This window comes from Nesoenas mayeri (assembly GCF_963082525.1).
Source record: "Nesoenas mayeri genome assembly, chromosome: 1".
NCBI classification, from domain to species: domain Eukaryota; kingdom Metazoa; phylum Chordata; class Aves; order Columbiformes; family Columbidae; genus Nesoenas; species Nesoenas mayeri.
In genome coordinates, this window is record NC_137541.1 from 66,743,341 (window position 1) to 66,768,506 (window position 25,166).

Here is a 25,166-nt window from a genome sequence, read left to right on the forward strand (position 1 = left end):
AGCTGTCTTCTCCTCCACTCTCATCCACATCCAGATTACTTAACCCGGGCAATCCCTCCAAAAATCCTTTATGCAACTCTGGACTGTACTTAAAAATGAAAAGCAAAGCTCCCGTAGCCCACTTTTCATTTGTGACAACTGCATAAGTCATGAACAGGAACCGCAACTGCTCAGATATTCCTTGGTATTTCTCAGTCTATTTCCAGTAAACCAGGAAAAAACCCAATTACTTCTTTTCAGAAAAAGACATGTACATGAGAAGTTGTATTGCTGTAGTAATACCAGCAAGTTATCTGGCACTGCAGGGTGACTTGGCACGAAGGAACCGGGATGGAAAACTGCAATAGAGAAACCGCGTGGGCTGCAGGGATGCTCTGCAAGGCGTGAGCGCGCAGGTGCCAAGCTCACACAAGGACAAAAAAAGTCCTTTAGCTTTCTAAAAATAAGAGCCTACTAGACAAAAACCAGTTAGCCAGATTGCAATACAACCTGTTTGGTTTTCAACATTATGAACTGAACTAGCATTTAACTGGGGGGAAATTAATTACCAATATCTGTAGGGAAAAGGCATGAAGCAGAAGTAGTGTTTATCTTCCCCAAGAGACTCAACATTTCCAATGAGCATGACCGGTAAAAGCATTCTCAGCTTCAGTGGTTGTAGTGAGGCTCTCTACAGCTTTGAAGTATACACTGAACCAGGGCTATAAGATAGTGAATCTTTATGCAATGGCCAGAATGAGACAGTGCAAAATAAGTTGCTAGACAAGATACAATAACTGAAACATGTCCTCACTATAAGCATAGCCCTGAGGTAATATTTTTACAGTTTATGTGTGGAAATAAGCTATAAAACTTTTCATTTCACACAGCAAGAGGGCTGCCACAACTCCACTGATATTCACATTCAGAGATGCAGAAGGCATCATACAATATGGTCCTTCGGAGCCCAGTTCTCATGCTGGTTTACTGCATCCTCTCCACCTCCAAACTGCAACAGCATCCTCAATGGAACAGAACTGTTACAGAATCACAGAATTGACTGGGTTGGAAAAGACCTCATCAAGTCCAGCCCTTGGTCCAACTCCAGTCCATTGACTAAATCATGGCACTAAGTGCCATGCCCAACCTCAGTTTAAAAACCTCCAGGGACAGTGAGTCCACTACCTCCCTGGGCAGGCCATTCCAATGCCTGACCACTCTCTCTGTAAAGAATTTCTAATATCCAGCCTAAATTTCCCCTGGCAGAGTTTAAGCCCATGCCCCCTTGTCCTATTGCTGACTGCCTGGGAGAAGAGACCAATCCCCACCTGGCTATAACTTCCCTTCAGGTAGTTATAGAGAGTGATGAGGTCACTTCCACTTGGGAACAAGACACCCATCTGTAATTCTCTCTCTCCTTTCTTCCAGAGCACTAAATTACTTCCCCAATAAAAGATATTTAGTTTTCTTATTAATTGACATATAGGTATTTTGGATTTTTCTAAATTCTAGTTTGTGACACTCTGTAAAAAGATACTACAAAATCGAATATGCTCTCAAAGTAAAATATAAAAGCCGCTACAGCCAGAAAAACTTTGTGCCTTGCAGACACACTTAAAGTTCATATAGTACGACAAAATATGCAATTACACCTTTTTGTTTAAGCTGATGTTAAATATTTCCTGTAACAAGCCCATTTAAGCATGTGCAATTCCAAGGCTGATAGTCTCAAAACAGTTTTACCTGAAAGATGCAGGCATGAAGATGAAAGTGAACTGCATGGTATTGTCTATCAGCCATGAACATGAAAGAAAAGCTGCCTTCACCCTATTTTACTGCAGTTCAACTGGGCACAGAAACCAATACTGAAATTTTCAAGTTTTTCACATCAAATATCCTGCTTTTCTTTTCTGACCTCTCCAACTATTAATTGCCAAGAAATCCTTAGATAGCTTCACTTCCTCCCTCAAGTCCCTAGAAAGACTTCTTTCTTCCATCCTTGACTGAGAGCTTTGTGATTGTGCCACAAGTGTTTTGATAGCATTAGAATCCAATACACCACTTCACTGTGTGACTGGATACGCCACCAACTTGAACAATAAGTAAACAGCTTTTTACTTTTCAAAATTAATTTGCTTTAAAAACGAAAATTAATCCATTTGAAAAGCCAGATGTGGAGTAATTTGCTAAGAAAAAAATAGGAAAATCTGTACCAGAAAATAGTATCCAGGCAAAGGAAAAAGCAACACGAACCATTTGCATAGTGGCAAATTCTCATCTACCAAATTTATTTTAAGCACCGAGCATCCACAGGAACAAGAACAATGAAGAAAGTCAGTCTTGCATAAAAGAACGTCAAGACCTCACACAACTTTAAAACCTTGTTTTTGTTTCATTTCATTTTGTGAAAACATCCAATTAAAAACTTAGTTCATTTCACTTCATGCCTGATGGAGTAGATGAGGGGCTTTTGTGTTTTTTGGTTTGGTTGATTTTGGCTTGCAGTGTTTTTGTTGCTGTTTCGTGGGGCTTTTTTTCAGTTGTTGAGGTTTTTTTGTTTGGTTGGTTTGGTTTTTTGTTTGTTTTTTAACTGCAGAGGCTTTGTGTGGAAAGAGATTTTGGGTTTAAACCCATCAGGCAAGGAAAGCATTCACATGGGATGGGTGCCCGGCTGTCCCCATCAAAGGGAGGTCGCAGGTTGGGGAGCTCCAAATGACACTGGAGAAGACTCACCACACACAATGGTGAGGCATCTGTGCCTCAGCTTATCACCAGTAACTATGTGGAAACCAAAAATCCCTGTAGGATTTTTCAACTTCTGCTTCTTTGTTCACAAGAGAGGCCCCGGGCTGGCAGAATTGCTTCTCTAGTCTCCTGCTCCTCTGCTCCGCCCTAGCAAAGCTTTGTTCAGCCAGACCTGGCTTGAGCAAGGCACTTTGTGTACACCAGCTGCTAAGGGACTCACGGGTCTGCAGATAAGCAGGTTCTTAATTACTTTTTTGCTAAATTGGGGATGATCTGTGCGGCAGCTTAAGTCACAGCAACTTTTCATTGACGCTGTGACTTACCTCAACAAGCTCTTAAAGCACGAGGCTAGCAGCATGGGAAGCTATCACAGCTACGTAATTCAATACTGGAAAAAACAGGACCATTTATTTCTACAAAATGTTGTAAGTGGATTTTTAGGAAGAAATAACTTTAATTTGTGAGTTTTCTGTGACACAACAGACTTCTGTTTCCATGAGTTTCTTTCTCCCCACCTGTTTGGTTATGAATTCAATCCTGGTAACTTGGTTTTTGAAAACTGTTAACACAGATTTCTGGATGAGATCTCACTACTGTTTGCCTACAGTGACATTAACACCCCCCAGGCTTTAGCAGAAATGTTTCCTCAGCTCCGTCTAAAAGGAGAGTTAATTTTTCCGCGGCTGCATTATATTTGTAGCTCATAGCACTCTCTGTTCTTCTCTAACATTTCCAACTGCTGAGCTCCCAGCTGATAGCAGAAAGCTCTTGTCACGAGTCCCTAAAAATATAACATTGCTCAGAGGCAATATTAAGTCTCATCATATTTCTGTTACTCCACTTCTTCCTCTACCATATACCAACCCTCCTAGGTTGCCTCCCAAATTGGCATTACCAAAAATTTTTGTATATTTAAGCCATACTGCTAGACCTCGCCTAGTTTAAATGAGTTACAGTAGACATTTCTACTTGTGATTTCCAATTGGAGGGGAGGGAGAAAATAAAAGAAGCCCCAGCTGCTTTAAAAACAACTACTCGCGGTAATTTCTCTTTGAAATTATTCATGGTTGCATTAATTTTTATAAGTGGACATATCACAGATGTGCCAAAATGTCTTTGTTTTACAGAAAAACAAAGAGGGAGACTTGCTTTAGCTTTGACATCTGCTTAATGTTGCTGGGGCAGTTCAACTAAACCTACTGAATGACCATGAAAGGGGAGCCCTGGTAGCTGAGCTACTACATGGCACAAACCCACTGCACTCAGCCTGTCCTTGAGCAGCACTCCAAGAACACGCCTGCGCATCTCACGGAGAAACAGAGCAGAAATAAGCAAAAGACAAGCTGAAAGTCTGGGTACTCATCAGCGAAGGCAGAGCCTGCCAGCCTGTGATGGGTGCGCTCTACGTTTTAAAAATAGTTTCTTTTCAGATAGAAGAATTTGAGATTACTCAAAGTTTAAGCTGCTGAAACCCCAAGAGGTCATACTATGCAAATCCAACTCTGTACACCATCAGCTGAGAGATGGGTCACGAGCCAGGAGTTTTCTACTAAAAGCAGCAAAACTGAAAAGATACAATTGCGGTCACTAGTACACTTTAAAAAGCAAACAGAGGTTAAAGCACATTTGGCTAATGCTTCAGCTTGGAGATCCTAGGGCTACCTTCAGAGTGTGCTCACTGCAAAGGGAAAAGATCTAGGCACCCCGCATTAAGATAAAGCTCCTTGGAATGTCAGGTGCGTGCATCCACCCTTCTTACAGGTTACAAAAGTATGAACTTCAACCAGGGTACATCGATCAGTAATGTAGATCATCAAGTCTCTCTCTTACACAACAGGAAGGTGAGGTACTTCCTGACACCACAGCAGTGGAAACCTCGCCAGGATCCCATCACCTGGCAGAGGTGCGCACTGTGACAGCTACAGCTGCCTTCAATTTCATTTAAAGCCCATTCATTTGCAGTGTAAACACATACAAACGGTGAAACATAAGCACTTAAGGGCTTTCTCACTCAGAGAGAAAATCTTTAATAACAGGGCTCAATAGCATGGAAGCTAATTTTCTGTGTAAAAACTGACAAACAGCTCCTTTTATTTGAACACAACGGACGTTTGGGAAGGAATACTGCCTTTTCCCAACATCATCAGCTCAAACCCAGTCATAAACTCTCCAAAAAGAAATATTTTTGAAAATGCATTTCACTCTTTGATTCTGTAACATTCTTGGGGATGGAGAAAGAACGAAGGATGCAGAAGGACTATTTCCGAATAGACATAAGATATGAATGAAGCAACATAATTAAAGATGCGATTCCACTAATTTATTCCATTCTTCTCAGATTCCCCACCGCCCTCCCCCGCCCTTTCTAGTGCAAATAGAGATGAAAATGCAACTGCCCCGACAGAAAGCCCGATCATTCCGCTCCCCTCAATTCTGTAACCCTCCGTACCCTTCTCCCGTTAATCGCACCCCGCTGGCCTCGGCAGAGCCGCTGCACCCTCCCGCCCAGGGCTGCCTTTCCCCTTCCACCATTAGGGACCAGGGCCAACGGCGGAGCCCGGCCGGCGGGGGAGGGCGCATCCCGGCGGCCGACAGACAAACGCCCCCCGCGGGAGCTGCCTTCCGGGGATGCTCTACCAGCTCTCCCGCGGATGCGCTAGCCTTCAAAGTTGCTCCCTCCCTGCGGTTTCTGCCGGCGGGGCGACCCCCCCGTTTCGCTTCTCCCCCTCCTCGGGGTTGGGGGGGCAGACATTTTGAAGCAGCGGATCCCAAAAGCCCGCCGGGCCGCGGCGAGCCGCAGCGGTGCGGTTGCGGGCGAGGCCTCCGCGGCGCGCCCGGCCCCGGCGGCAGCGCTCACCTGCCAGCTCGTCGGGCTCCAGCCCGCTCTCCGCGTCGATGCCGCACAGCACGAAGTAGTGGGCGAAGCGACAGGGCGCCGCGCCGGGCCCGGGGGCGCCGCTCCCGCTCATCCCGCCGGCGGCGGCGGCTCCCTGCGGTAGCGCGGCTCTGCGCGGGGGCGCGCCCGCGGGACGGTCACGGCGCGCCGGCCCCCATCCCCGGCGGGAGCGCGCAGGCCGCGGCGGGCGGGCGGGCACCGAGCGGCTCCGGCGGGCACTGAGCGGCGACGGCTCCGGCGGGCGGGCACCGAGCGGCCCCACTGTCAGCTGAACGGGGCGGAGGGAGTGGAGCGGGCGGTACCGCACTACCAGCCCGCCCCCGCGGGGCATTTAAACCCTGGGCGGTCGCGGCGGCGCCTCCTCTGGTTCGCTCCGCTCCTCCCGCTCCGAGGCTTTAGAGAGACATTTCCGGCCCTTATCGGCGTTTTGGGTGGGAGGGATGCGGGAGAGCCCTGGGCGGCTTCGCCGCACGTTTTTTGCACAATCCTCGGGATGTGTGATGATTGAAGCTCTCCCCCTCGTCTCCGAGGTGTGAGCAGAAGAGGTTGGCTTTTGTTTAAATAAAAGAGGGGATGATACCTCTTACTATCGGAGATGTTGCTCCCCCCACTAGGAGGCAGCGCCCGAAGCGCCACAGCCAGAACTGGCCGAGCATCAGCCAGCGCCCGGGCTGCGCTGAGCGTTTTCTGCGGGAATCCTGCGGGGAGAAATGGCTTTTTGTTCTCCTGACCCGAATCTCGAAACAATTACAACAAACCCACCCCAGTGAGGGTCTGCTGACAGGGGAAGGGGGGGCTGATGGCTGGCTTTTGTATGGTCTCCATCACTGCGCCGTGCTGGATTTACACGTTACGTTAACTTCTGGGACGGAGACCTGTTTCTTTGCCACACGCGCTCTGTTTCAAAGCAAATTCTAAAAAGTTTATTAATTCCCAGCTTACTTAAGGTTTTATAACCATTCTGCTGCGTCCAGGAAACAAACAAACAAACAAAACACACAGTATTGTTTTAATCCCCGTTTCTAAAAACCCTCCCGTTATTATTACCCGATGCCAAAGTGCTGGCAGTTCCGCTCGGGAGTCCCACCTGCTTTTAAAGGGACAGAGATGATGCTTTTGAAGTTCTGAGATTTTTTTTCTCCAAACCGATGAGATTCCTGCTTATGTCAGATAACTCTGCCATCTGTATATTTTAAGGAGGTTGTTTGTAGAATTCAGTATGCACTTTGATCCTTCTGGGTTTATCTGTTTACTAGTCTTGGTCCATGCAGTCTGTAATAATTACAGTCGCATCCTTTGCTTACTGTGGACTCTTATGACCTCTTTCATTTATCTCTCAGCAGCGTCAGACTTTTCTTTTTTTTTCTTTTTTTTCCCTATGATGTACCTTTTTTCTTCTTGCACAAGCTTCTTTGATAAGGAAATGCCTGCAATGAACTTGGTATTTCATCCAGCATGGGTCGTTTTATGGACATACGTGGAACAACTGTTCCTTCCTACCTGGAGGCAATCCAAACCAGCATATCTCTCTCTTTTTCCCTTTGAATTAAGAAGCTGTATGCCCTTTTACTTCTCAGCTTCCTACAGTGCTCTACTGAGAGCAGGCAAGAGCTAAACCAATTTCCTCACTTCCCATTATATCCCAGTGAGTCTTCTATCACAGTCACTGATTCTGGTGGTTGCCGCACTCAGTATAACAAGCTGAACCTTGCTAGATCCACGTAGGAGTTTGCCAGAAGACCAGTTATTTTTTCGACTTTGCACTTAGAGCTAGGTTATTTTATTTAGTTTGGTTTGTTTATTAACTTGTATGTGTTTGCTTATTCAGCTCTAGGTCAGATGAGAAGTCAGTCTCTGACTCTCATTTAAAACTAATTGCTCTTACTGTGGAGAAACACCATCTTGTATTCTTGTTGTAGGCTTCACTCTTGGAGGCCTGATTGCATGGGTGTCTCCAGGCAGTGCAAGGTAGAAGCTTTACTAGTCTCTCTAAAGGATATATGAGCTAAGATTGCTTCTAAGATTAACATAAAATGTAACACAATGGTCCTGACCATTATTTCTTGCGCAGCAGGCAGTTCTAGATTGCTTTGGCTTAGCTGTCTTCTGTACAGAATAGTATTCTTGTATTCGATAAAGTTCAATGCACAGATACTTCAATAAAATCAGTAATACGTATAGCATTAAACATGAGCACAAAGCACACAACATGTGAGACTGCAGGTATAAAGTCTGATAAATTCATTCATTTTCCTGGAGCAGTGTGGAGGGTTTTGATTGCGGGGTGACAATAAAACCCTGGCAGATGTATTGTTAACCTCCTCTCCCCCCAACTTGCCCCTTTTGCCCCTCCCTCTCCCCCCTTCCCACTAAGGACAGGCGATCAGGAGGGAAAGAAGGACAGAGAGAAGAGAGTTGGAAAAAATTAAAGATGTTTTACTAATGCTACTAATAAGAATAGAGAAAACAATACAAAATATACAAAACGAATCTTGAAAGTCTCAGCAACTGCAGAGCCGGCACCCAAAGTCCTGGATTGGACTCTGCAGCCAACCAGAGCTGGATTCAGTCTGTCACTAGGCCTCAGTTCGCAGGGACGACTAGCAAGGTCCTCTCCTAATGTCGGCCACAAGCAGAAGGAAAAGGGAAAGAAGAGATGAGATCCTCGTGATCTCCCACTTTTATATGAAGTATTCACATGAATGGAATGTTATACACAGTTGGTCAGTTTCTTGGTCACCGGTTTCTGGTTGCCCCTCTCGCGAGATGTCCATCCATGCTTATCAATAAGTTTGCATTCCATTGCTATGTTTACCAAAACATGTGTCTGGTTCTCCAGGAAAATGCAGCTAATATGAAGACTTTAGCTGACAGGCAAAATCACTAAAAGAGAAACTTGTTTTTAACAAAACCAGGACAAACAGCTGTGAGGTTGAGCTCCTGCTCCTGTACATACAGCTCCCACAGGCACTCTTGTAAGAGTTTCATGGGAGCAAGGATTTCTTCTAATAAAACATCTGTAAAAAGTCATCCCAACAAGGCCACTCAGCTCTTTCACAGTGTCAGCAGACCTGGTTGTGCCAAATGTGTCTGGGCTCCGTTGAGTCACATCATGTCCCTGGGCCTGGATTTTTCTCATCTAAAACCTGCCATCTGGGTTGTTCCAGTCTTTCCCTCCAAGCTGGTCAGGCTTTAGACATGGCATATGCTGCCTTTGGTAGCTCTTATGCACTCATGTTTGTTTTCTCCACCCTGGCTTCCATCCCAAGGAATTAGTAATTTGGGGGAGATTTTAACAGTGAGAGTAAGCTTAAAAGGTGGCTCACTGGACAATAATATCAGTTATAATTGAAAATTTCAGAACTCAACTGCACAATCTTAGTTAACATCAAGACTCTTCTCTTCCTTCCCAGTGGCAGTATTTACCTCCACTCCAGGAGGCAGACTGGATACCCATTTACAGCTGTTTTTTCTTTTGTCTTCCTTCCCTCTTCAGTTACATGTACTGCAGCACAAAATGGATAGGAACACATCCAAGTTTGTCATAAGCTGCTCCCTTCTTCTATCCAGGTATAAGCAACAAAGGCAGCAGGAGCTTTGCCTTTGGCTGGAACAAGCCTGCACAGCACAGCAGAGTCACGTTAACATGCAGGACGCAGCAGCACTTTGTGCCCACCCCATGCTCTGTTCTGCCACGGAGTCTTCCCACATCCGATGTGTGAAAAAAGTGCAACAGCACCTCTGTGTATCATGTGCCATCACCTGATGCACGTTACCTTGTGGTGCGTAGCACACAAAAGCACCAAGGTGTTCCCTCTCTGTCCATAATTCCCTTTTCTCCATACTGAGATTTTTTTGCACTTCTTTCCCCCCGTCCCACAAAGAATCTAGGCATTTCTGTCTTCTCACCATCCCAGCCTACCCCGTACTGGTCACCAGTGGCTCTCTAGAGGGTCTACCCTGCTTTAGAGACAGACTTCTGTTCGCAACATTGATTGCTTAAATTTCACAGCAGTCACAAGCAAGTCCACAAAGAGGCTGTGGAGCTTCTTTCAAGAGTGAGAGGATAACAAAAGATGAGGCCTCAAAGCATCATAAACTGCTGGACATACTCACTAATCAGCCAAATGCCATGGAAAAGCATTTGTACAGCCTGGGAAGAGGCAGTCAGTGATAGGATTGTGTTGTGAGGCACATCTGGGATGATCAGCAGTAACTGGGTGGGACTGTATTTTTTCCTTTCGCCAGCAAAGGATGTTAAAGCTCCAGAAGCAGCATGGATGGGCTGGATGTCCCCTATTCAAAGCATATTAACAATTACCCTGGGGAGATAAGGCCTTTCCCTGGCACAGCGGAGCATAAAGCAGTGTCAGAGCTCTAGGAGCTTCTTACATGTTCCTCCAAGGAACAGGGATAAGGTAAGATTGAGGATTTCAGACTGGGACAAGAACAAAAAACTTACTGGCATAAACCTGGGACCCTTCTCTTTGATCTGCTCTCCTGTGGCAGCAGCTTTGTCCCGTCTCCAGCTGGATTGCCAGTGCTGCAACACAGCGGGGGAAGGTTTTTGGCTTGATGGATTTGTTCTTGTTCCTTAGGTACTTGTGTCTTCAGTTGCAGTGAATATTTCTCTCAATATCAAGTCGGTTCAGCTTTCCCTCTCCTTAACCTCTTGGTCAGTCTTTGTTTCTCAGAACCTGTTAGTTTAAACTGGGTCAAATGCTAACAAGCGTGTCAGCCCCCTCTGCCTTTAGGGTCTGCCATAAAAGATCAGACTAGAGGCCCGTCAAGCTCTTTGTCCTAATTCTGCAATGCCTGCTGCTTCCAAGAGGTGGAATAACCCTTCTATTTAAAGGTTACATCCCTTCTTCCTTGCTGTGACGCTCTTGCTTCACTTTTTATTTTCTTCAACATTCTTCAATGAGTTGGAAATCATGCTGCTGATGGGGGATTGCTCAACTCCTTCACACTGCTCTACAGTTCCCCCTAGAAGATCTTTCACCAGCTGCCAAGATGCATTGGTTTCCCATTCAAAGCCTCTCCTGTTCTGCTGTAGTATCTATGTGGTCATGAGATCCTGTAGGGCGGAAGAGAGTGATAACAACTAAGATGCAATACAAATGTTTTGTGATGCTCAGAAGAACAGTTTTCTACTTTTGGCTGACTTTCAGTTGAGTGGTTCAGTGTCGTGAGCTATTTCACAAGAAACTAAATGTGAATAGTCAGCTGAAAGAAGTGGGATAAGGATGGACCGTAAGGCCGAAATTGAAGTCATTCTGGCATAAAGCAGAGAAGGCTACATAGTGGAAGTGAGAAGAAAAACAACAGCAGAAGATTTTATAGCGAAGTTTGTAAAAAAAAGGATTTTTATTCTCTGAGCTTATGCAAAAAGACTAGTTAAAGCACTGGAGGTGTTGGCTGCCTTGGGGTTTTAAACCAAATAGATCAGAACGCTAGCCATAAGACATAAAGCAAAGAACATTTCCTCCAGAGCGATTCACCATTGCTTAGAAAGCATATACTGCAGGCACATATTCTAATCTTAAATCAAATTATAATACCATTAATGCAAGTAGCTCATCTTCCATACTGGCCTTATATCTATAAAGATTAAGGTTGAATAAAAGCACACGGCTTTGCTCTGTCACATTGTGTAATGATTAATCATACAGCAGAATGTAGATAACAAAGTGAAAGATGACTAGTTTCTTGCCTCTCTGCCATAGGGACCTCTGAAGCTTCTGTGATTTAAAATTTAAAGGTTTGAAATCTCTAATCTCCTATTGTAGCTCATTGCATTTTGTTAATTTTATGTACATCCATCATACACATGCCCTTGAATTGAAAACACATATAGACACATTCTGCTCTTATCTACTTTCAGTAAGGATCCTTAGGGAAGAGGTTTCATGAGACAATTGAAAAGATTAAATAGCTAAGTGCAGCTTCTTTCCTGCTCCCTCCCACAACAGTTCCTGCTGCTCCTTTCACAAAAAAATCTGTAGTTTTGTCTGCCTCCTGGGTGAGTGCATCCAGTTCACAACCAGGAAACTTATCCCACAACATGGGCAAGGATGGACATGGGACAGGACAGTTGCCAGTCTTCATTTGCGTGGTGACCATGCTGCAAACCAGGCTTTGCAGTATGCAGCTGGTGAGCCTTCTGTAGAGGAGGCACCTCCTCTTCAGGGCTGGCCTCATCTCCTATGTTTCAAGCTCTACTCAAGACTGAATCAGCTTTCTCTGGGGGTTCAGATCTTGGGGAGGTGCAGAGGGAAGTGGCAATGACACCCCAGGCAGATAGGGCACATGGACTTTGAACATGACCTCAGAAATTACTCCCAGGTAAGTCCAGCAGTTGTTGTGCCAAGTTTGCGGAGGTTTGTGTCCTTTGCCACCCTGCCCTTTCCTCTCCATGTGTTCAGTGGCACAGAATGGTGAAAATCCGTGGTGACGCCTGCCATTTCACTCTGCTTCTGTCTTTGATTTTATACTGAGCTTGTGAGATGCGCCTCCTCCTGCTGAGACACCGACTAGGTGTGTTTTCCTTCCCTCCCTCATGAAGTCAGGATCATACGCAGCCATTACCTTTTGTATGATTCAGTGCCAAGACCCAGAGGTCAAAGACCGTATTTTGCTCAGAGTGAGGTATGCCTTCTGCTCTTTGCCTGTAGGAGATGCACAGACTGTTCCAGCCGCTACTGAGATAAAAACCTAATCAGCAAAGTACGCTGCTTGGATAAATCACCAGCATGTCACACACTAATGGAGGTGTTGTGCCGGGACCATCAAGCTAAAGCACCCACACGGAGATTTCCATCCATCTCTGACATCATTCACTCACTGCATGACCTTGGCCAAATCACTCATAGCCTGACTTGCAGAAGCACCAGCGTCCTGGAAATCAAGTCAGTGCACTCCCTGTGCTTCAACTGCCCCCAGGAAGAGAAAGCAAACGCTGCTTCTCCTCTGCCTGGACATCTGCCAGGCACAAAGCTCTATTGTTCCCAAAGGCAGCCCCGGTGGCGTCACACCGGGAGGCAGATGCACCTCTAAGCGGGCAGCAGCCCTGACGCCGAGTCCTTCCAGCCCACGCGTCCCAACTCCCATAGTCTGCTGACAGATGCCTTCCACACCAGGCTTGAGATGAAGCAGGTTTTCAGTGGGGACGGCAAAGCTCTGTTCTTCATTTTGAAATAAGTTTTGCTCTCTGCTGAGGGTGCTTTGTTTCCCTCCGTTTAAACTCTGATTTCTCTGTTTTCAGTGCTCCAAGATCCCGGTACCTTACAATCTGTCTGCTTTGGGAAAGACCTGAGGAGGTAAAAGTCTTGCAACATAATATACCTGTCCATGTAAAGCATGACAAAAGGGCTGTGGCCTTAAAAAAACAAACAAACAAACAAACAAACAAACAACAAAAAACCCACACACACCCCCCCCACCAAAATCAAACCAAACCAATTTAAAAAAAAAACCAAAAAAACAAAAAACGCAAAAAAACCCACCAACCAACCAACCAACCAAAATCAACAAAAAGCAAACTGACAACAACAACAAAACAAACAAACAAAAAACCAATTAAAAAAACCCAAGAGCTTCACAGATATATATTGTGGCAAGGAGAAAGGCAGGAGGAAATCCTGGTGAGCTGCTTGGACTACATGCCCCCAGCAATATTGTCTGCAGTGGCAGGGGTTCGGGCACAGCTGTGCCAGTGGCCTGTGCTCCCAGTTAGCTGATTTCTGGCACTGGGAAAGCATCCAAAGGAGATGCACTCAGACTGTCACATCTACCCAAGCAACAGCATTTTGTTCAAAGCCTAGTCACAAATACTGTTTTCCATTTTCTTCATTTCCAAAAATCAGGCAGTCCCCTGTCTGCTGATAGCAGTGGGAACATGAACCAACCATACGCTTTCATGCACTCTGGACAAAACCTGTGCATGAACAGCAGGTAAGCTTTGTGAGAAGGCCTTTGGCCTCTGTACAAATGTAATTAGAGTGTGATTTCGACTTCCCCGATTTCAATTTCCTACTTCCCTTTGAAGCCTTGTTCAGTAAGAAGTGCCAGACACTCTGCATCTACATTACAATGCATCCTAGCACACTTGAAAGCCCAAGGGCGTGCTAAAGAAATCCAAATCCAACAAATCCATAGCCAATATACAACATGAGATCAAGGACAGATGAAAAGTATTTCCTGCAATGAATATGCATGGTGAATTGTTTTGTCATTTAGCAAAGACTGCTGCTTTCCTGCCTGCTGTTATAGTACACGTCCACACCATTGCAGTGATGTTACGTTACGAATCTAAAAGCAGTTCTTGCTAATCAAAGCACTAAAGTATCTGTTTTGATTTCCCTGTTAGTTTTTTTAGCAGATGTCTAAATGTTTATGTCCACAGGTTCAGCCATATCTCTCTGCCACTTATTATTCCTGCCTGAGAACAGCACATGGCCATGAAGTACCTGCTGAGACTTGCTACTGATGACATCTGGATTGTAGCTTTTCTGCGTTGGCGTAACGCCCTTGTGATTTAGCTTAGAAATACTGGAAATCAGCTCTGAGCTCACATGGAACAGAAGGACAGAGATCAAAGGAATTCACTTCTCCTTGAGGATCGTGTTTCTTGGTGACTTCCTTGCAAACCAATAGCCACAAATTATTGAAGCCCGGATCCATGCTGAGCAATTCCAGCAGTTCACATCAAGCACATCCTTTGGAGGTGGGAACATTTGACACTCTCCGATATGTCAAAGGGCTAGCTCCGCACCTCCTTCGAGGACAGAATTCTTGGACTATTACTGAGCAATCCCGCTAAACAATGTTTCCCAGGCTAAATCAGAGACATTGACTTCCTGGCTCTCAAGCAGAGGTAAAGGCAGGAGAGCAGCAGCAGTTTTTTGGTGCCAGGTGCTGTCAGTGCGTCCGGCTGCTGTGACTCTGCTGTCAGCCCATGGGTGGGGGCCAAGATCAGGCCCAGCGAGGGGAACCAGCCTGGGAACATGGTGCTAGGATGGCTATGGAATGGGGGACGGCTTGGTGGGGCCCATGGACAAGCAGGGCTGCAGTGAGCTGGAGACCAGCCTTGCTGTGACGTCCCTAGTGCAGGGACTGGCAGTTCCAGGGGCTGAAATGAGCCATGGGCAGGTTGGGAGGAGCCCTGGAGAGGCAGAGGACAAGGCCATGGGGGCCCATTAGTGCTGAACTGAGAAGTGCTGATTTCAGTCACAGAAGTGCTCAGTTTCTTGTTTAGAAGATGACAGAGCCCGTGTGCTCTGTTATCCTTGGGCTTTTTATTCAGACAGAGGATTAGCCTGCCTGCAGATGCGCCCGCCCTGGCTGCCCCAGAGCTGGTTCATGCAGCCACAGCTGTGGCAGCTGTGCTGCAGGGTCACAGCAATGCTGTTGCTTCCACTCAAGCTGGATGCAGCTGTTTGCATGAAGCCTGATGCCTCATGCAAACCTGAGATGCCAGATCACAGAGTGCAGGGTTGGGGGTCTCTAGCACTGCCTTCACTATTAGGAGCCACGGGGCTGCGACAAGGAGGCATCCAAGCAACTCCACATCCAACCTGCCCAGCCCTGAAGGTAGCAGGTCCAGCTGGAAGCAAGAGACCTCCCACCGAAGGCATGTGGGTGTCACTGTCCCATGTCCTCCGCCACGGTGAAGGAAATTGCAGTGCACTGCCAATGCACTGAGCTTGGAGAAGCTTGAAATGCACAAAGACATTACATAGGGGCTAATGTCAGTTTAAGTTGTTCTGTAGGAAAGCCCCATGGATCTGGTCACATGTGTATTTGGAATTTGTTGATACAAAAGTAACAAAAGGTGCCTGTACCCTAAAGAAGAGGTGTGCCAAGTGCTCCTTCAGAGGGTATGCTGCGTAAGTATGGGTGGGAAAGCCAGTGAAACTAACACTTTGTAGGGTACCACTGAAAACTGATAAGAGGTCCAAGGACTGAGTCATTTTTTTCCCAGTCCCTTCCGACCTTCCCATGCCTCCATGTGCATAAACAGTAACTATTCTGTCCTTGGTCACATTGAACTTAAGCTTCAGCCTGTTCATCACGTGAGGGAGCTGGCTGGTGTTTCCATTCCTCTGAGCACCCTTGCAGTGGTATCACTTGTTTTCTATGTCCTCTGGATACTAGTGCAAAATAGTGAAGAGCAGAGGTCTTGACACAGTGTGACCCTGACTCAGAGCTAACTTGCTTGAGGACCTCAGAACCCTTCCAAGATGTAAGAGCGCACATTAGCCAAAAGAAGAGGCTTGTTGTATCAGGTTCTTGGCAAACAGCTTCCTCTAGGAGCTCTAGAGAGTAAGCACCACCTGCCTGTCTTGTCTCTGCCTCAGATCTCCATAGTTTCCTTTGTCCCCGGGTCTCTGGAAGAGTTCAAATATTCGGCAGGCTATCATGTGGAAGGTGAAAGGAAGATTACAGCTGCTGTCAGACTCTGAGCACCAGTGGGAAAATAAGAAATTTGAATTGGAAAGTCAACTGGCTGCTGTGAACTGAATCATTGTAAACTTGATTTCATTACCTTATCCCCAGCCATTAGTATGATCCTTAAAAATCAGATGACCAGACAAACTACAGCTTCAAGCTTCATTTCCAGAGTAAGCTGGAGCAATTGCACTGCCTGGAGAAAACAAGGAATTAGAGGTTTAAACACGGCAGTGAATTCAGCCTACCTGGCAACAAAGAGAGCTAAGCTTAGGAAGCATCGCTTGCACTAGGGCCCCAGCCCATGGTCATATTCTCATGCTTCAAAATAAATGTTGGCATAGCTCTGTTGTTTGAGAGTATTTCTGCCTGTCTGGGAAAAGCTAAGGTCTAACAAATATACTGAAGAAATGAGACTTGTGAATGACCCTTGATACAACACATGTGGAGGGGACGTGGGACAAAGTCATGTGGGAAAGGCATCCAGGATGGATTTTCTTGTAATTGCAAGTCAACACGGATGAGGGCATGGAGAACACCTTCATTTAAGTCAGGAAAACTTAGGCAGCTACCGGTTGTATGGAGACCAGACTGGAGGGGCTCCATAGTGCCTAAGCAGCCCCTTTCCTTGGCTGCATATTTTCTCTTACCTTCCATTGTCTTTCTGTCTCAGGGCTTTTCAGGAAAGCACAGAAAAAAACCCTCAGACAAGAACAAAAATACCCCAAATAAATGCTGTGACACCAGGCACGGCCATTTATCAGCTCTACAGACCTTCCTTCTTCCTCTTGTGCCTCCATCCCACCTTGGGCTGGCTCCAGAGCTCGCCCAAGCCTTGGGGACACCCAAAAGCTTTCCTGCAAACAAGACAGGACAGTGGCAGCCAGAAAGCTATTACAGATGACTGCAGTAGCATCACAACAGTACAAAAAGTACGACAGAGATGGCTCAGTTTGTGGAAGACTGGAGGGAGCTACAAACTGTGTGTCGCCCTCCCCCTTTCTCTTTCAGTGCACTAATGCAGGTAGTTGTATCACCACAAGTGGCTGGGCCAACATGGTGGCTGGTGCCTGTGCTGCAAAGTTCTTGCTGTGCAGCTAACACCAACAGGGCATCTGAATTTTCAGGGTGTATCTCTAGATGTGTTCATTAGGTACAAATACGTTCATTGGGCTGGACTGCTTTCCATTTAGTTTTCCTTCACAGTGAGGTTTCACTCATGCTAGCTGATTGTCACAAAATATTGCTGAGACCCAAAACTCAGGAGCCCAAATATCATTACTGTGAGAGATACGTGGGAGTTAAAATCCCACTAGTTCAAGTAGAGTTTAGCTGTTCAAATACAAGGCTTGAAAATATGTACCCTCTAATTTTAACATCAAAACAAGCATCCATACAACACACCAAAGGGAAGCACAAACCATCTGACTTTGTGTGTCTTTCTGGTCCTCATCTCTGCTACAAAAATGCTCCCATGTCTGACTGTATATGAACACAAGCAGCCAGCTAAGGCCAAATGTGCTTTAATTACACACATGAACAAAAGACAAAAATAAAAAATGAGCACAGAGATTATAGCTTTCATTTGGGGGGCTGCAGTGAGTCCATGAATTCCCTGATGGAGGGCATGGGAACAAAGATTAGCCTTGAAGATATTAAGGATTACCTATGAGAAAGATGGGAGTAGAAGAGTATCCGAAGACATTAAGGTGTACCCATGAGAAAGAAGGGACTTAAAGAATAACATTGACCGTAGCAAAATTAGCCAATGATGTGTTACTATTGTAGCCTGTAACCAATAGCAAAAAGACACATGAACTAGTAAAGACTATATAAAAAAGTGTTTGTGGCAATAAATGGAGACTGCTGTTTGTACTTAAGAACTTGGTCTATGTCATTTGTCCATCTCAACCACGACACTTTCAACTTCTCAGTCTTACTATGAAGGCTCTTGCAGGGTCTCCTCATATCAGGAAGACCAAATGTGCAGTGGCACAAAGGTCAGATTAATACAGCTTGTCCTCATTTTGTCATTCCACCTCCACCCCCCAAAAAGATGCATCTTGCAGATTCCCCTCCTTACATCCACTGCCAGAAGTTAGTTGATACCCTCATCTCTGCCAGCTGCCGCTTCTAACCTAATGCAGCTGGTAAGGCAGCAGGGAAAGGTAATCCTATGAAAAACATATCTAATGCTTTTGGGACATATTACAGGTAATGTGTGGTTTGTTTTGTTAAGACATCTGTTCTTCAACTGCCAGGGATGTACAGTGATTCTGAAATGAGTAGGTATGGATTGCAGCTGAGGGCACAGCAGAACAATTGAATTGCCTCTCCCTTACCTGGCCAGAGCTCTCATCTTTAATTTTACCTTAGCTACTAGCTGATGTGCCAGCTACATTTTGGTATTGACTTTCTTCCGCAGCCTCTGGGTGACCACAAATTGATCTTGATGTGCAAAAACCCCTAACTGTTGATATGGAGTTGTCAGGATGCTCTGAAGCCGTCCCTCTTCCCTTCTGTGAATTTTGCTGCAGCAAATTGCAGCAGCTGGCCTTGCAAAAAAAAAAAAAAAAAAAAAGAGGTCTGGAAATTGGGGCTGGAGCTTCAGCTGTGACAGCTAGAAGAGAAGGCGTGAACTGATGACCTGGCTGCTGAGCCACAGACCTGCTTTCTTTTGAGTTTAAACCTTTCCATTTAGGAAGACTCATGAGTTGTGGGCTTGTTAATGTGAAGGTAGCTCCTCTCTGCCTTCCCCTTCTCTCTGTCCTTGTGCATTTCTGTTTCTTTGTTGTTAATTGGCTCAAACAAGATTTCCCCTGAGACTTGGGCAGTGGTATCATCAGCTAGTAATCCACTAATTCCCTTGGATACATGGAAGTCCCTTGTGTGCTACTCTACAATGGCATTTTGCAAGTGTTGCACTCCTCCGTGATACACCAAATCGATATTATGTTGTGATCAAAGATGTCCTTGTCCTCAGAGCAAATTCCAGCACAGTTATGGTAGCTGGTTGCACGGTATACCATACATTTAAGCAGCAGAAATTCTCAAGATGTCACCATCTAAAGCACAAAGTCTTTGAAAATTAAACATTTTTTTTCTCACAGAGAATAGGCTTTGATACTTTGCTGAAGTAATCAGCACAAAGCATGTCCTGGAAGTCTGAGTGGTTTACTCAGGCTTTCACAAGAGGGCTGACAGCTATCATTGGTATAAAATCTTTCTTATGTCATCCTAGGAATCTATACAATAATAATTAAATCTTGTTAGTCAAATAAGAATGATCAGATTTATGGTTTTAACATCCCAGCCAATGTTAACAGGAAGTGAGGACTTCACCCCTCCTTTTTTAGCTAAGCCATCCCTGGGCTGGAAGCAGCCAGGGAAGGTTGTGGTGGTTTGTGGTTTTTTTGTTTTGTTTTTGTTTTGTTTTTAACTGCCCCAGTGTGATGTCAGTCTGTATTAGACAGAAGTGACTTCACTGAGGTTCACATAGCTACTGGGGAATATCATATATCAGGAGTTCAGAAAAAAAAAAACCCACAAAACAAGACCTGAGAAGTTATGTGTTAAAATACCCAATCAAAGAGGCTAAAGATCCATGTGAAAAAGCTTTCCTGTCAGATTTCTCTGGGAGCCTTCTCAGGCATAAAATAAAATGTGCAAAGTAGAGGTGTATCATCACTTGTCAGTGTACCTAAAGCTGCTACCATGTCCCACATGACATCCTGAGCTAATGCTGATAAAGATTCTCCTGTTATATATATTACTGAGTTCTTTTTTCCTAGCATAATGATGAGTATCTAGAGGACACAAGGACCTCTGTACTGAATTGCACATCTTGTGCACAGTTTTGGGTATTTCAAGTGCTTTCAATGTCTCACTCCTTGGAGAGGACCAGCAAGAACTGCAGAAAGACTCAAGACCTTTGAAACTGAATGGTTCCTCTAAGCGCTCCAAGAAATAAAGCCCTAACTGAGCCTAAACCACAAAGTTCCACACTTTTATAGAAATTTTGAGGATCACGTCTGAGAAGACTGAGCGTGAGTCCTGCTTTACGAGAGTAAAATGCGTATAAGTATCTCTGTAGCTTAACCTGTCTGTGAACTTCAGGCTCCTTCATGTGGCAGGTGGACACCAGCTTCTGTCTGGATCCTGGCCTCCTCCCAGTGCATCGCCTCCATCCCGGCCTCTCTGCAGCCCAGCACGGAGGAATTACCTTCCCTCAGGACACTGGGGATCACCCACGTTTAGAGAAAAAGACCGGTTTTATAAGCAGCTTTCACACCCCGGAGAGCACATTTTAATTGTACTAAGCCAGCAGATCACTAGATGGCCTCATAACCTCAGCGATTTGGGCAGATCCAGGCTTAGGCTGTGTAATCGCCAGATTTATTCTTGAAAACCTCTCACCCCAAGTGTTGTAGGACTCAACGATCGTCACCCCAGGCGATGCACAAGAGCCTTTTCAAACCGCAGCGTATGAAATATGGGACACTTAGTCCCAAAGGGAAGCTAGAGAAAACCATGTTTGTCACTCTCGTTGTCAGCAGCTGCTTGTATTCCCGAAATCCCGGCAGGTAGGACTGGAGATAGGGTAGAGACCCGGTGGGACCTACTGGAGAGCCACTAATCAACGCAGCAAAACCAGCTCCTGCAGGAAGAGCGGCCATGGGATCGCACCAGCAGACCCACAAGGTGGGAATCCAGGAACCCCCTCGGCCCCCACCTGGGAGGCAGGCGACCTGTTCGGGGCATCCCTCTGCGGAGGACAGAGGTCGAGGGAGGAGGGAGATGTGGGAGGGTTTGGTTCCTTGCTCAGCCACCGCAGTTGCTGCCTGGTGAAAATGCACTTCGTGGCCTCAGTGGAAACACGGCTGTCTGTCGGCAGGTTGTCAGGTGCTCACAGCAGAGCTATGCCCTCGGGAGTCACAACAAAACAGCACTTTAAGGGGAGACCCCTCCCGCATGTATGTACTGGAGAAGGTTTGGGGAAGAGAGAAGCAACAGCATCTTTAAAGCATTAGAAATGGAGAGTGTTTAATAGAATCATAGAATCATTTCAGTTGGAAGAGACCCTAAGGATCATTGAATCCAACCATAACCTAACCTAACTCTAGCACTAAACCATGTCCATAAGAACCTTGTCTAAATGCCTTTTAAACACCTCTAGGGATGGTGACTCCACCACTTCCCTGAGCAGCCTGTTCCAATGCCTGATAACCCCTCCCGTGAAGAATTTTTTCCTAATATTCAATCTAAACCTCCCCTGGTGCAATTTGAGGCCATTTCCTCTTGTCCTATCACTTGCCACTTGGGAGAAGAGACCAACCCCCTCCATGCTACAACCTCCTTTCAGGTAGTTGCAGATAGTGATAAAGTCTCCCCTCAGCCTCCTTTTCTTCAGGCTAAACAGCCCCAGTTCCCTCAGCTGCTCCTCATCAGACTTGCTTAGAAAAGATGGACCCGATTCCAAAGCAATGTGATTTCAGATTGGGTCCACCTTTATGAAACACCTTCTGTTAACGGGATAGACGGGGCACAGGGAAGACACACACATGGAGGGAAGACAGAGGTTCAGCTTGGCCAAGGAACAGACCCAGCACTGGCTGGCTGGTCTTTTGTGGCCAGCACCTTCAACAGCTGTTGCTGTAACAAAGAGGTTGGGAAACCTTGGTTAGGCCGTAGAACATTTTACGGTGCCCTTGATCTGATGTGCTATAGAAAAAAAAAAATAACAAAAAAACAAAAACAAAACCAAAAAAATTTTCACTGCTGTCAAATTCGGATGTGTGTTATCACTCCTTTTCCCACGTGGATTTTTATTACAATTTTAAAATACAAAGCTAATTTACATTGTTGCAAGTCTTCTAAAAAGTATTCTAAATGAAGCGGGACCAGAGCCAGCACATGACGGTGATCAGTGACCTGCACTTAGAGAGGGGCAGGCTCGGGCCGCTGCGCCCAAGCGCTGCGGTATTGGTAAAAATAACTCCCAGCACCAGCGAACACTTCAGCGGCAGAAGCTGCCGGGACCGGAGCCACGACCAGGACCTCACGCTCCGCGGCGCTGCCGCTTTAAGGGCGGGCGGGGATCCCGACCCTGATCGGCCCGGCTCGGCCCGGCCCCCGCGCAGCGCAGCGCAGCGGGGCGGGACGAAGCGGCGGCGGCGGCCGGGAGCAGCGGTAAGTGAGGGCCGGGCGCTTCTCGGCCCCGGTCCCGCCCCGGCGGGGGCGGTGCGGCCCGGCCCCGGCCTTCTCTTCCCCTTCCCCCTGCCCCCCGCCCGGAGGCCCAGCCCGGGGTGACAAACTGGGGACGCCGGGCTGGGGGCGGTGTGTCCCGGCGGGCCGCTCCGGGTTGCGGGCGGGTCGCTGGTGATCGCGGGGCTGGGTGACCGGGAGCTGAAGCGGCAGCCTGTGGCTTTGGTCGGGTCTGGCTTCCCCCGATGGGAAGCGTGGGGTCTATGTGGTTATGCCTTGAACGGCACCTGCTCCTTTTTTTAATTTAAAAAAAAAAAAAAAAAAACAAAAAAAAGCTTAAATCAATTTTTTTTTTCCTTGTTTTTTTTTTTGTCCCCTTTTCCAAGTTCTGCTCACCCACTGATTGTATTCCCAATAAGATGGCAAGGCCAGGAGTGTTAAAACACAAGGGTATCCATCCTGACGCCTTCCCGCACCGAGCGCTTAAGCTCGCTTTGGCGTTTCGAGCAAAATGCTCTTGGCAGATGTTTCTCTACAGACCATCAATTTTAAAAGAGTAACCACCATGACAGGCAATGCAAAATACACGCTGCTGAATCGCAGCCCTGCTAATTTGCAGCAATTCATGGGGAAAAAACAGCATAAGGTATTAGCTGACAAGATTTATGTCTCTGATTGATTTCAGTTAACTTCATGCTTCCCCTAGGCAGATGGGGATTATATAGCTCTCTGCCTTCAAGAAGGAAGGCAATCGTTAATTATATTCATTAATTGCATGGACTCTGCTGGATGGCATTCTCAAATGTGGAAAAATGCAAAAGGTTTGGTGACATGTATTTATTTGTAATAGAAATTTAAATTCAAAGCCTTTAGCCAGTGGTTTAAACAAAGACTTAACTGGACTGTTTGCTTAAATAGCAAAACGTTACTGGAGGGAAGGTCACAGCTTAACATTGTAGTAAGTGATGGAGCTAAACCCAGCCCCTAAAGCAGAGCCCAGCACATAACAAAAATGCCACTAAAAGCATATGAACTTTTACTAAAGATACAGACAGATAAAGGAAAAATGAAGTAACGATAAATGAAGTTTTAAGGCTTTGTTTTGTCCTGTTGTCCCTTTGCCTAGTTTTTTAAGGGCAACCTGCACAGGCCTGGATGGTGAAACTGGCCACAACTCTTTTGTTGTGAAAAATCAGCAGGGGTGGGCTGAAGCTGACTTTTATCATGCATCATTCTGCCTTTTCATGAAAACCACTGCAGAGAAAACAATTGAAAAATAGAGAGTGCAGTTTCCCTTGTGTCTGTTGGTACTTGCAGTCTTGCTGTAGTGGAAGCACAGGCCTTAAATGCTTCTCTGGTCATCAGTGTGGGGGAGGTTTGAAAGCTGTGCCCTGAAGCAAGTAACTGCAAGTTATTGAAAAGAAATTAGAGAGTAAGATGAGGAAGGAGAAAAGGGAATATTAAAGGATGGATGAAGGAGATCTGAGCAGGAAGGCAGGAAAGCAGCTGCTCTCTCTTCAGGCCACTGCTTGGTAAGGATACTCAGAGGATTAGTGTACAAAAGACCCAGGGTCTGCAAGACGTGGTGGGTGAGGAGAAGATGGTGATAGTGATGATGTGCTTGGTTCACTTTCCTGCTGAGTGCTTTGGCTCTTCACTCTCCATTCTCCTGATTCTTAAATGAGTCTAAACTCTGATGTACCAATCTTCCAGTCTCTTCATGGCTTGTGACCTGAAAGCTGGCCTTGCACGGTGTCAGAAGGCCTTTGAGTGTGAGCTCATCTAGTCTGAATGTGTCACCTTTTACAAATTTGGAGGTTTTTAAAATTCTTTTTTTAATGTTTCTGTTGCTTTAGACTGCTTGAAACATGTTTATATAGTTTCTCACAGGCTGCAGTGATGGAAGTCTGCTTTCTTCTACAGCTGAGAGCATCCACATGAGACTATTGCACCATAAGACTGACTGATCCTCTAAAATACGAATTGCTTTCAGTGGTGCTGAATGGTAGGATGAGGGGGAACGGGCACAGACTGAAGCACAGGAGGTTCAGTCTGAATATGAGAAGAAACTTCTTTACTTTGAGGGTGCCAGAGCACTGAACAGGCTGCCCAGAGAGGTTGTGGAGTCTCCTTCTCTGGAGACATTCAAAACCCGCCTGGACACATTCCTGTGAGATCTGCTCTGGGTGAACCTGCTTTAGCAGGTGGGTTGGACTAGATGATCCCCATAGGTCCCTTCCAACCCCAACCATTCTCTGATTCTGTGAAATGCAACAAACTGGGAATATTCTGATTAAGACTAGTTCTTGGGTTTGTTTGTCTGGGTTTTTTTTGTTTGTTTGTTTTGGTTTGGTTTTCATTTTAGAGCTGGCAGCCTGACAAATCAGAGAGAGAGAGAGAGAGAGGAAGGTCTTTTGAGGAAGTTCTTCAATTGCTTGCCTTTAAAAAGATGCTTTCATATAGAAGACCCATCACCATTACAAAACTTGTAATTAATAGCGCCTCTCAAACAACCTACTGATAATCTTTGTTGTGTCCACAGGCCCTGCAATGCCAGAGCCCTGCTGCAAAAGCTAAACAGTCAATGGAAGAACCTTAAACAGGATTAGTTTCCTGTGTATGTATCTTCAAGACAGATGGGGGGAAGGTGTTAAAAGCCTGCATGTTAAATTTTTACCTCTATCAGCTGTTCTGCTAACTGGTGGTTTGTCATGGGATATGTTTATAGCACTCTCCTGAATGGGTCTCTTGATAGCTCCTTCCTTAAATACCACTTCTTTCAGGCACGGAGGGGGGAACATATTCATAGTCACACAACAGCACATGGATCTCTTCTTCCTAAAGCCCTGGTGGGGCATAGCCTTGAAGTCATTGAAGAAACATGACTTATATA

At 45.9% G+C, this 25,166-nt stretch overlaps 1 protein-coding gene across 4 annotated transcripts in view; it reads right to left on the reverse strand.

The window, feature by feature from the left end:
- DENND5B (DENN domain containing 5B) overlaps positions 1-5,693 on the reverse strand; it is a gene marked incomplete at both ends in the record, with an annotated part of 115,189 nt that extends 109,496 nt beyond the window's left edge. For all 4 annotated transcript variants that reach the window (XM_080352453.1, XM_080352452.1, XM_080352451.1 and 1 more), the window contains one exon: positions 5,582-5,693. In XM_080352453.1, coding sequence (XP_080208579.1) covers positions 5,582-5,693 — 112 coding nt within the window. The remainder of the gene's footprint in view (positions 1-5,581) is intronic.
- Between the last annotated feature and the right edge of the window lie 19,473 nt (positions 5,694-25,166).